This window comes from Zonotrichia leucophrys, chromosome 26, assembly GCF_028769735.1.
Source record: "Zonotrichia leucophrys gambelii isolate GWCS_2022_RI chromosome 26, RI_Zleu_2.0, whole genome shotgun sequence".
Taxonomy (NCBI): domain Eukaryota; kingdom Metazoa; phylum Chordata; class Aves; order Passeriformes; family Passerellidae; genus Zonotrichia; species Zonotrichia leucophrys.
The window spans coordinates 5,319,657-5,330,524 of NC_088195.1; the positions used below are offsets into that span (position 1 = coordinate 5,319,657).

A 10,868-nucleotide genomic window follows, 5' to 3' on the forward strand; every position below is an offset into this window, starting at 1 on the left:
CCAACCAGTTCAGGTGCTGATTTCAACTGGACACGCTCATTTAGCACAGCCAGGGGAGCAGGACTGTCACAGACATCTTTTATGAAAAATCCTTTCCTTAGGATTTTTCCTCCTGAGAAGCTGAGAGCCCTCAGGGACAAAATGTAACCAATGGTTATCTGCTGCTGTGGAATGCAACAGGTGCATCTGTGATTGGTCTCATGTGGTTGTTTCTAATTAATGGCCAATCACAGTCAGCTGGCTCGGACTCTCTGTCCAAGACAGAAGCTTTTGTTATCATTCCTTGTTTTTCTATTCTTAGCTAGCCTTCTGATGAAATCCTTTCTTCCATTATTTCAGTATAGTTTTAATGTAATATATATCATAAAATAATAAATCAAGCCTTCTGAAACATGGAGTCAGATCCTCGTTTCTTCCCATCCTCCTCAGACCCCTGTGAACACGGTCAAACAGGACAAACACAGATACGATTCCAAGCAGCTCCAGTCCTGCTGAGGGTTATAAAACCTGCTGGGCATGAAACACCCCAGGTTTTGTGAGATCCACCCACCCTAATTGGAGGGAATTAGCTCTCCAAAATTCACACTGCTGAGGAACGGGCTGCTCGGGGTGGTGGGAAGTGCTAATTTATGTCCCCTGGCTCCCTGGTTCCTTGGCTGAGAGGATGCTCTGCCACGTGAGGGCCTGGCCTGGGCTCCTGGCTCTGGCTGCTCCCTGCTGCCAGGACTCCTGGGGTAGATGGGATTCACAGGCATGTGGAAAAAGGAGATTTATAAAGGGAAAGAGCTGTTTGGGGCACCTTGAAGCTCTCTGTTTCCTCAGCAGGGAAAACCCCATCACTGCTAAACACCTCAGTGTTGGTGCAGGACACAACCCCACCATGGTGCCTCCTGTTCCAGACACCCCAGAGGTGCCACTGGCAGCAAACCAAGACAAAAGGAGCAGAGCAGCCACCAGGGCCAGCACTGACAGTGGGACAGGGCTCACACAGACCCCCAAAGTTAGCCAGGGGATGGTGCCCACAGCTGCCCACAGCTGGGCTGTGCCTTCTGCTGATCCTAAGGAAAGACTGGCCAACCCCCAAACTTCAGCTCCGTGCATGAGACCAAGAAAAGAGAGAAATGTCCAGGGACTGGTTTTGCTCAGGATTTGGAGCAGCAACACAGGGATTCTGTCTACCAGCAGATGAATGAGGAGGTGGGGTCAAGCCCCAGGGAATGTCCCTGGATTTATCAATTTTGGTGAAAGTTACCCTGATTTATGGTGGGAGAAAGCAAAGGAAAAATCTGTGCCAAGGGAATGACCAGGCTAACATGAGAGTAGGGCGAGTGGCCTTACCTCTTACTGTGAGAGAGGGGTGGGTTAGGCAGGGGCACCTTGAAAGCCACCACAGTGGCTTGATCTGTGCCATCAGGAGGGAAGGATATGGATTTTGGGAAAGCAGGTGGCCTTTCCCCCTGCCTGGATGGGGGATTCGACCTGCAGTGTCCTGCTCCACCAGCATGGCCAACAACACCCTCACACCCCCCATCCAGAGCTGGGGGCCACACCTGCACCATCCTCAGGGACACAGGGACCAACAAACTGCCCTGAGAGCTCCTGGAGGTCTCCCCCTCCCTCAGCCCCACCTTTGAGGTCTCACCTGACCGTTTCCTCTCAGTCACCCCCTCCTCCACTGCCAGTGGGCACGTGTCGCTCTGGGTGCTGTTTCGGGGTGAGTTCTCCTCGGATTTGCCGTAGGTGGGTGAGTCCAGCTGGGCTGGACGGGGTATATGCTTTTTCTTCTTCTTTGGCAGCTTCTGCTTGGCCATGGCCAAGGAATAATACATCCCAAAGTTATTGACGATGACGGGCACCGGCATGGCGATGGTCAGCACCCCAGCCAGCGCGCACAGGGCGCCCACCACCATCCCCGACCAGGTCTTGGGGTACATGTCACCGTAACCCAGGGTGGTCATGGTGACCACGGCCCACCAGAAGCCGATGGGGATGTTCTTAAAGTGAGTGTGGTCGTTCCCAGTGGGGTCAGATGTCTTGGCTCCGATCCGCTCGGCGTAGTAGATCATGGTGGCGAAAATCAAGACACCCAAGGCAAGGAAGATGATGAGGAGCAGGAATTCGTTGGTGCTGGCCCGCAGAGTGTGGCCCAGCACGCGCAGACCCACAAAGTGCCGCGTCAGCTTGAAGATCCGCAGGATGCGCACGAAGCGAACGACCCGCAGGAAACCCAGCACGTCCCGGGCAGCCTTGGAGGACAGGCCACTGAGACCCACCTCCAGGTAGAAGGGCAAGATGGCCACGAAGTCAATGATGTTGAGCAGGTTTTTAATGAAGAGAAGCTTGTCTGGGCAGCAGATGATGCGAACCAGGAACTCCAGGGTGAACCACAGCACGCAGACCCCTTCGATGTAGGTGAGGATGGGCTCCGTCTCCACCTTGTGGGTCAGCAGCACCGTGGTGGTGTTGCCCACCACCAGGGTCTCCGTCACGTTGACGTTGATGTTGAAGGCCTCGTGTGTCTCCAGGCAGAAGGTTGTGATGGAGACCAGGATGAAGAAAAGCGAGGCGAATGCAACCACCTGTGAATGTCAAAGTTACACGGGCTGTGAGCTAATGTGGGGCAGCCTGTTCGGTGTGGAGGAAGTCAAAACACTCCAGATGCTGCCACCCACTGCCCCAAGACCAAGGGTGGAGAATGAGGAGGGATCCCTGGACCTCTCCCATGGATTGACAGCAAACCTCAGTGCCTGGGGCCATCAGTCCAGGACCTTCTCCAAGTGCTCTGATCTGTGCAGGAGAAGGTGTGCTGGGCTCCCCAGCTGTGCAGTGGTGGGGATGAGGAGGAACTGGGACAGTCTGGGACTGGAGCAATCTTCCAATGGGAACAGACATGGAAAGGGAATTTTGACAGGACAAATTCAAAGGGCTTTCCCGCACATTCATCACAAACCCCTCCACATGCTAGGTTCACACTGTTCACAGCCCTGAGCTTTGGGGTCTGGATGTGTCAGAGACATCATTCGCCCCCTCCCTGAGGGTCAGTGGTGGGTGATGTGCCCACCACAGAAGGTCCAGGACCAAGGGAGGAGCAGGCAGAGCTCAGCCTTCTGCTGCTGCCTGCACCTGGTGACACCCAGATATTCCCATTTCTCTGCTCTGCCCAAGCAGGGAGATCGTTGTCCCCTCCATGTCATCTCCTCCCTTCTCCTCACCTCAGGTGTGAGTGGGGAGGGGCCAGCAGCACACACTGGAAGTCACAGGCTGTGTCACAAAGTTCCCCCTTGTGCTCCCATCAGTCCTGCTCAGCTCCCTCCCTCCCTCCTGCGAGCCCATTACCTGGAGCATCTTTCCAAAAGCCACCCCCCCAAAAAAACCCAGTTTTGTCGCCATGATATTTTATGAAAAATCCTTTTGCCAGGATCTTTTCTCCTCAGAAGCTGAGAAGCTTCAGCTTCTCCATGTTTTGCTGCTTTGGAATGTGATCCGGAGAATTGTTTACCCAGCATGTGAAATCGTTTTTACTTGCTGACCAATGACAGCCACCTGTGTCGAGGCTGTGAGCAGCCAAAAGATTTTATTATCATTCTTTTTCATTCCTTGCTAGCCTTCTGATTAAATCCTTTCTTTAGTATAGTTATAATATATCATTTTCTTTTAATGTTATATATATCATAAAATAATAAATCTGAAACAAGGAGTCAAGATTCTCCTCTCTTCCCTTGTCCCTGTGAATATCACCACACAGCTTCAAAGAAAAACTCTTGTTCCACCTCCCTGCAGCACAAAATCCCGGTGGTTTCAGCTTCCCCAGAGCAGGTCCTGCTGCAGCCCCTTGCTGGACGTGACCTTTTGCTGTCAGAGCCACCCAAGCGGCCGCTCCTGGTGGAGCAGCACCGTGAGGCTGCTCCAGGCACAGCCCGGATCCTCGGCCGGAGTGAATCAGCAGCAGAGACAGCCTGAGTCACGCTGGAGGAACACCCGACCCCCGAGAGCAGCAGTGCCCTGCTGCAGCCCTGGGCCTGCCAGGAGTGTCCTTGGGGCTGTCCCTGAGGGCAGAGCCACATGGGGCCACCACGGACAGCGCCAGCCCTGCAGGAGCTGGGTGTGAAGTTTAAATGTGGCGTTAAATAATGAAGGAAACCTTTGGAAGATGGTTTTCCTACCCCAGTGAGAGACACCTGCTCGGGATGCAGAGAGATGCTCTCACTCCTCAGTCAGACCCTCTGGATTGTGCATGAGGATTCGGCTCTGAGGGCTGACCTGCCGTGTCCAACAAACAAATCCAACGAAATTGGGATCTTAAAGCAAGGCCAGCTTATGCAGACAAGTGTCTCTATACAGTGGTGGCACAGCCAAAATAATCTGCTTTTCAGCTGAGGGCTGAGTCACGTTCCTGAGCTTTCCTGTATGGGGGATCTTGGGAAAACCTGAAGAGTAAAAATTTAGACTTAAAGCAAAGTAGAAAGGAAAAAAAAATCACCCAGGAAGGGAGGGAGGCCATGCAAACATTTGAGTAATGAAGCAGCCCTGCTGCTGGGTGTGAGGTGAGACCTGATTTAGGCCAAGGAGCAAAATCAGCCTTTAAAAATAGAAGTTGGGTTCACAGCCAGTGCCAACCATTGTGTCCCCCCAGAGTGCTGCTCCAGTTCTGTGTCTGATCCAAGACATCTCACCTCAGCCTCAGTGTCTGCTCCAAACTCAAGTCCTTTTCCAAAACTGTCTTTAAAATAAAATAAAATCAATGTATAAACCCAGTACTACCAATACACACCAAACAAGTCCTCCAGAACCTGCTGATGTTCTACACAATATTGAGCAGTGCTGCTCCAGTTCTGTGTCTGACCCAAGATGTCTCACCTCAGCCTCAGTGTCTGCTCCAAACTCAAGTCCTTTTCCAAAACTGCCTTTAAAATAAAATAAAATAAAATAAACTCTGTGTATAAACCCAGTACTTCCAATAGACACCGAACAAGTCCTCCAGAACCTGCTAATGTTCTACACAGTATTGACCTGCACTCAACAGCTTGCCATAGGTGTCACCAAAAAATCCATGACCCTACAAAGGGTCACCAGCCTGAAAGTCCCCATGAAAGTGAGGTCAGGAGTCTCCAAGTTGGGCTGCAAAGGGAAAAACCAACGAGGAGCTGCACGTAAGGAGAGTTTGGACATGGAGGTAAAATCCCAGCCAGGGCAGTTTCCCATGGGGAGGAGAAGTGTAAAGCTCCAGCTGGGACAGCAGCTGCACCAGGGACCAAACACTCCCTGAGTGAGGAGCCAGGGACCCCGTGGCCATCAATGGTGCACGGAGAAGAGACTAAAACATGGGAGAGATTTCCAACCACACACTCACAGTGCTGCCAGCTCAGGAGGAGAGGTGCTGGAGGGAGGGAAAGATGGAAATAACGAGGAGCCAACTGAGTCAGGGCCCGAGGGGCTGCTCCACGGAGAGGAGGAGCGATGACCGACCAGAGAAATTCATCTCTGGAGACTCTTAGTCACGGCTGCCACACAGAGAGGGAGAGTTTACATGGACAGCCTGGGACTGCTGCTTCCCAAGATCTGGCAACCTGCTGTCCAGCTGCTCCAGCACGTTCCCTGCAGCCAGCAGCACCCCTGGGGCTCTGGCAAAAAAGGTGGAGACCCCAAAATGGGATATCAAAGACATCCCAACCAATGCTAACCTCACCCACCACCAAAGCCAGGGCAGCAGCAGGAATGTTGTACCCACACAAATCCTGCAGCATCCTGGTGCTGGATGGCGGCTCCAGCAAGGAACTGGGTGCACTCAGGAATTTGGGCTGGTTGCATTGCTCTGTGCCTCAGTTTCCCCTCTTGCCAGAGCAGTTCCCCTAAGCTGTGGTAAAACTACATTGGTATTTTTTCCTGTTGCCTCTGGAAGTTGATTGTTCCCATGGCACTGCTGAGCTGAACATTTATGTAGAGCAGTGAGAAGGAAGCAGGGAGATCCCAGCACAAACTGGTCCCACTCCAGCCCCAGCTGGGCCTCAATCACCACCATCTCTGCTCCCTCCAGCACATTCCTCCTGCTAAAGCCTTTCCAGGATCAGCTCAGCACTCAGGAAAAGCAGAACCAAATGACACCAGGGGGAAAAAAAGGAGTTGAATTATTGTGCCTGGGTTTATTTTTAATTTTGTTTAATTTTTTATTTGGAGCTTTACACCACTCAGAGCATCTCTCTGAGGTGAAGAGCCCTCAGAGATGGGCAGAGGAGGGGGTACCCTTTTAAAATGGGTTCAGCTCTTGCTGCCCAAGCATTCTCTGCATGTGTGTGTGTGTTGCTCTAACATTTGCTGCAAAAACACCTCCTTGCCAAACTGACCCCTGCCCCGCGTGCTGCTCGTGGGTGTGAAATGCCTGCAGAATTTCTTACCATTGATGGAGTTTTTTTACACCTCTAAATGCATCCAGAATTCATCTCCAACCCAACTGCCTGCCTGGGTGTGTGTGTGGCAGATTTCTAAGCTGGGTGTGCCAGGGCTGGGTGGGTATTGGGGGGTCGGGGCAGAGCTTTGGGGATGACCTACGAGGAGCTGGGAGAGGAGACACATGCACAGAGCAGCGCCTGAGCACTGGGCTGGGAGCCTGCAGACACTCTGGGGTTTGGGGGACACTTCCCAGGCATGTTGGTGACTGTGGGGAGGGATATCTTGGGTGCCCAGGGAGGATGCAAAGGGGTCTGGGTTTTGGGGGACACATCCTGGGCATGTTGGTGGGTGTCCAGGGAGGGTCTGGGTTTTGGGGGACATGTCCCAGGCACGTTGGTGACTGTGGGGAGGGACAGGGTGCATGCCCAGGGAGGGTAGGGGTCTGGGTTTTGGGGGATGTGTCCTGGGCACATTGGTGCTCATGGAGAGGGACAGCCTGGGTGCCCAGGGAGGCTGGGGATCTGAGTTTTGGGGGACATGTCTTGGGTACATCGGTGCTCATAGGGAGGGACAGCCTGGGTGCCCAGGGAGAATGCAAGGTGTCTGGGTTTTGGGGGACACATCCTGGGCACCTTGGTGGGGATGGACAGCCTGGGTGCCCAGGAAGGGTCTGGGTTTTGGGGGACATGTCCCAGGCATGTTGGTGTCCATGGGGAGGCATAGCCTGGGTGCCCAGGGAGTCTGGGGGGGGTCTTTGGTGTGTGGATGAGCTCACGTGTGCACACACACGGCACCAGGGCCATGTGTGATGAGGGGGCTGCAGGACCCTAGTGGGTCTGGGGGGTGTCAGCAGTGTCTGATGGGTTCTGTGATCTGTGGGGATGGCCCTGGTGGGGACAGGGGGTGCAGGGGCATGGGGTGTCCTTTGGGGCTGTGGGCCCTACGTGTGAGAAGCATGATGAGGATCCTGTCAGTGCAGGACCTGACCCCCAGCCCTGATCTCCACTCCACACCTGGGCTGTTCAATGTGGGTTTTGGCATGGTGCAGCCCAGCAGGAGGAACCCAAACATCCTATCCTAGAGCATCCTGAAACTCTGCCAGGAGTCAGCCCTGCCAAGGACAATCCCTCATCTCTGAGTGCCCAGGAGGTGCCTGGGGAATGCTTGAGGGTGCAAAGGGGGCAGGGACTGTGCTTGCCCCCACTTTCAGCCCAGATGTGATGCGTTGGGAGGTGATTGGGAGACAATGGAAGAGGTGTCCTGTAGGATGGGACATGGCTCATGTACCCCACAGTAGGAGTGGGACAGTTATGGGAGGGCCTCATGTAACCCACCAGGAAAGCCAGCCTTGCCCTCAGGGATGGGGAGGTGAAGACACAACCCCAGCACAGCCCCATCCATCCCACCTCCCCTCCAGTGTGTTTCAGGAGCTTACCCTTGCCGCCTTGGACGAGTAGGGATCCTCAAAGAGCGCCCACATCTTGGGCTGCCAGTTCCTGCAGCATCCACCCCCTCCAGCCGCCCCTGCTGCCCCTGGAGGCCTGTCATCCATGCCCAGGCGCTGCAGGGCCATCTCCCTACCCCCTTCCTCTTCAGCCTCCTCTCCAGCAGCCCCTCCGCCAGGCTCGGGACTCTCAAAGATGTCCAGGGCCTCCTCGGCGTCGCGGTGCTGCCGGTAGGTCATCCAGCAGCAGGGCTCCACGTCGGTCTCGTCGATGCCCCAGTAGGTGAGCTCCTCCTCGAAGAGGGGCCCGCAGATGTCCGCGGGGCAGTGCAGCTTCCCCGTGCGGTAGTAGTTGAGCACGTAGGAGAAGATGCCCGGGTGCCGGTCGAAGAAGAACTCATTGCTTTTGCCATCAAAGTCAAAGTTGCTCTGGGCGTCGGGGTCGGCCAGCCAGGCCAGGCGGGTGCCCGGCAGAGTCCGCAGGGTGCTCTTGTAGGTCTCATGCCGGGTGCCGCCCACGTTGATGGTGATCTTGTCCGACTCTTCCCCTTTGCCCATCTCTTCCTTCAGGCATGTTTTGGAGGGTGGTTTGTTCCCAGACTTGCGTCCACGGTAGGAGGAGACACACACCGAGCTGATCATAGATTTCGGTGGATGGGAGATGCCCACAACGTGCACCCTTCCTCCGGGCGAGGAGCTGGGGCTCGGCCAAGGCGGGAAGGGGAGGACGGAGACGGGACTGGGGAGGGGAAAAGGGGGGGCTCAGCCTCGGCTCTGGCCTCGGGGGGAGCGAGCCGGAGCCGCGCCGGACACCGCAGGCAGCCGGGGGACAGCAGGGGAGGCTGCAACCTCCACCCCCTCCAAAGCCACCCCCCCAAAATAAAACCGCCCTAAACCCGGAGCCAGCCCAGCCCCGCCGGGCAGCAACAAGTGCGGGATGGAGGGGCCAGCAGCGGGCGGGGGGGTGCGGCAGCCGGGGGGATGCGGGCCCGGCCGGGAGGATGCAGGGGAAGGGCTGGGGGGATGCCGAGCCCGGCAGGGCGCTGTGTCCCCCCCTCCGCTCCCGGTACCTGCAGCGCCCGGCGCGGGGGGGCCCCGCCGCCCGCCCCTCCCGCTCCGGCGGCTCCGCGCTCCCTCCGCCCCCCCGGGCCGGGCTCGGCGAGCAGGCGGCGGCCGGGGGGGCTCGGACCCGGTTAGCGGCGGAGAGAAGGGGGGATGGATGCGCCCTCTCCGCCTCCCGCTGTCCCTCCCTGCCCGGGGGTTCACGGCTGGCCGGGCCGGGGGGGCCCTGTTGCGCCCCGGCGGTGCCTCCTCCCCGCGGGGATCAACGCGAGGGAGGCGGCGGGAGCGGCTGCGGGGCTCGGCGGGGCTTTGATAGCGCTGGGAGCTTGCGGTGGGGTTACGGGAACCGTGGACCCCCCGCCCCAGCGCCCAGCCCCGCAGCGCCCAGCCCCGCACCGCTGTCCTCCCTCCCATCCCCACATCCATCCCTCCCCTCCATCCCTCCATCCATCCATCCCTCCATCCATCCCTCCATCCCCTCCACCCCCAGCCCAACCCTCCGCCTACCCCCGGCTCCCCCGCACCCCCCGGCACAGGGCTCACCTCCCCGCGGGGCCCGGCGTGCCGCTGAGGGTCTCGGGGGGTCGGTGTCAGCGAGGAGTGAACCCCGGACACCCCAGCTCCTCTTCGCGCCGGAGGGGAAATGCAGCCCAGAGCTGCCTGCGGATCTGGAGCCAGCTCTTGGCAGAGGCTCCCGCAGATCCCATCCCTCCCTGGCTCGCAATGCCTCGCTCACCGAGAGGTCAGCAGAGACCGACCCCGGGGCCGGTGGGGAGCTGGGCGGCTGCACTCGGGGCTGACCCCCCTTCCCTCCCACCGCCCTCCCCGAGCATCTCCCCGCCCTGTTTCTGCTCCTGCGTGCGAGCTGCCCCTTTCCGCAGCGGCTGCCGGGGCTCGGGGTACCAACCACCCCCAGCCCCCGGGGTCCTTCCCCTAAACCCCCATCCCTGGGGAGCTCCGAGACCCCTGGGACGCTGCTGGTGCTCAGCTCCGGGGCTGGGCAGGGGGCGCCGGGCTGCGGTGCCCCCGGGCCGAGGCTGCCCCCAAGGTAGATAAACCCTTGTTCGCACTCATCCTGCCAGCAATGTTTACTTCTGCACTGGCACTGCTGCACTGAGGGGTGGGAGATGTTTTGGGGTCACAGAAGGGGTGCAAACCCAGCACAGGCCTGGCATTGGGGTGGGGGGCTCACCCAGGAGGGGCAGCACTCAGTAAGGGGGTTTTTGGGGACAAGGAGGGGGGAATGCTGCCTCAGCACCCCTCTCTGCACCTCCCTGTCACCCCACCAGGGCCCCTCCTCACCCCCTGCCCAGGTTTGTCCCCCCTGTTTGTGATGCGCCCCCCAAAATCCATTGAGCACTGGGGCCAGCCGGAGAAAACGCTCCACCCCAAAAAACCCACGAGGCACGAGAGAGCCACGCTGCGATCTTACCACCGAGAAAGCCCCAAGAAAGCTCCAAGTGTGACAGCAACTCCGCAGCTGCCAGGGCCGGCTCCGGAGCGGGTGGAGGCTGCCGAGGCTCCACACCCGAACCAGCCCGAGCTGCACCCGCGGGAGAGCCTGGAGCCCGAGGGAAAAGCGTGCTGGAAAGATCGAGCCTTGCATCACCGGCCAGGCATCGCAGCTCGGCTCCTGAGCAGGCCAGGAGTGAGGGATGCTGCGACCTGATGCTGATGGTTTATCTGTTTTATCTGCCGACTTTCATCCCGCCAGGAAAAGCTCCGTGCACCCGAGCGCGGCCGCTCCTGGGGTGGGAGGAGGTGGCCAAGCAGACAAATGAGTTGTTTCTGGGGAAGGAAGAGATCTTTTAGCCAGCAACACCCGCCCAAAGCTGTCTGCTCTCTCGAAATATGCCTTCTGATTTTTAATGTCCATGGGAAAGGAAAAAAAAAAGGAAAGAAAATAGAGAAGCAGAGAAAATGGAAAGAGCTGGATAAATAAGGGCCTTTTTGGAGACGGAAAGAGTCACTTCTT

General features: G+C 57.6%; 1 protein-coding gene across 4 annotated transcripts in view; it reads right to left on the reverse strand.

The window, feature by feature from the left end:
- Positions 1-10,497, reverse strand: part of KCNC4 (potassium voltage-gated channel subfamily C member 4) — a 28,070-nt gene extending 17,573 nt beyond the window's left edge. For 3 of the 4 annotated variants that reach the window (XM_064732886.1, XM_064732885.1, XM_064732887.1), the window contains exons 1-3: positions 9,437-9,696; positions 7,823-8,570; positions 1,643-2,579 (exon numbers count right to left, since the gene is read on the reverse strand). In XM_064732886.1, the coding sequence (XP_064588956.1) occupies positions 1,643-2,579; positions 7,823-8,473 (1,588 nt within the window). In that variant the 5' untranslated portion in view covers positions 8,474-8,570; positions 9,437-9,696. Of the gene's footprint in view, positions 1-1,642; positions 2,580-7,822; positions 8,571-9,436; positions 9,697-10,325 lie in introns of those variants that run through there. The other variant, XM_064732888.1, reaches the window with a different exon arrangement.
- Positions 10,498-10,868: the final 371 nt, after the last annotated feature.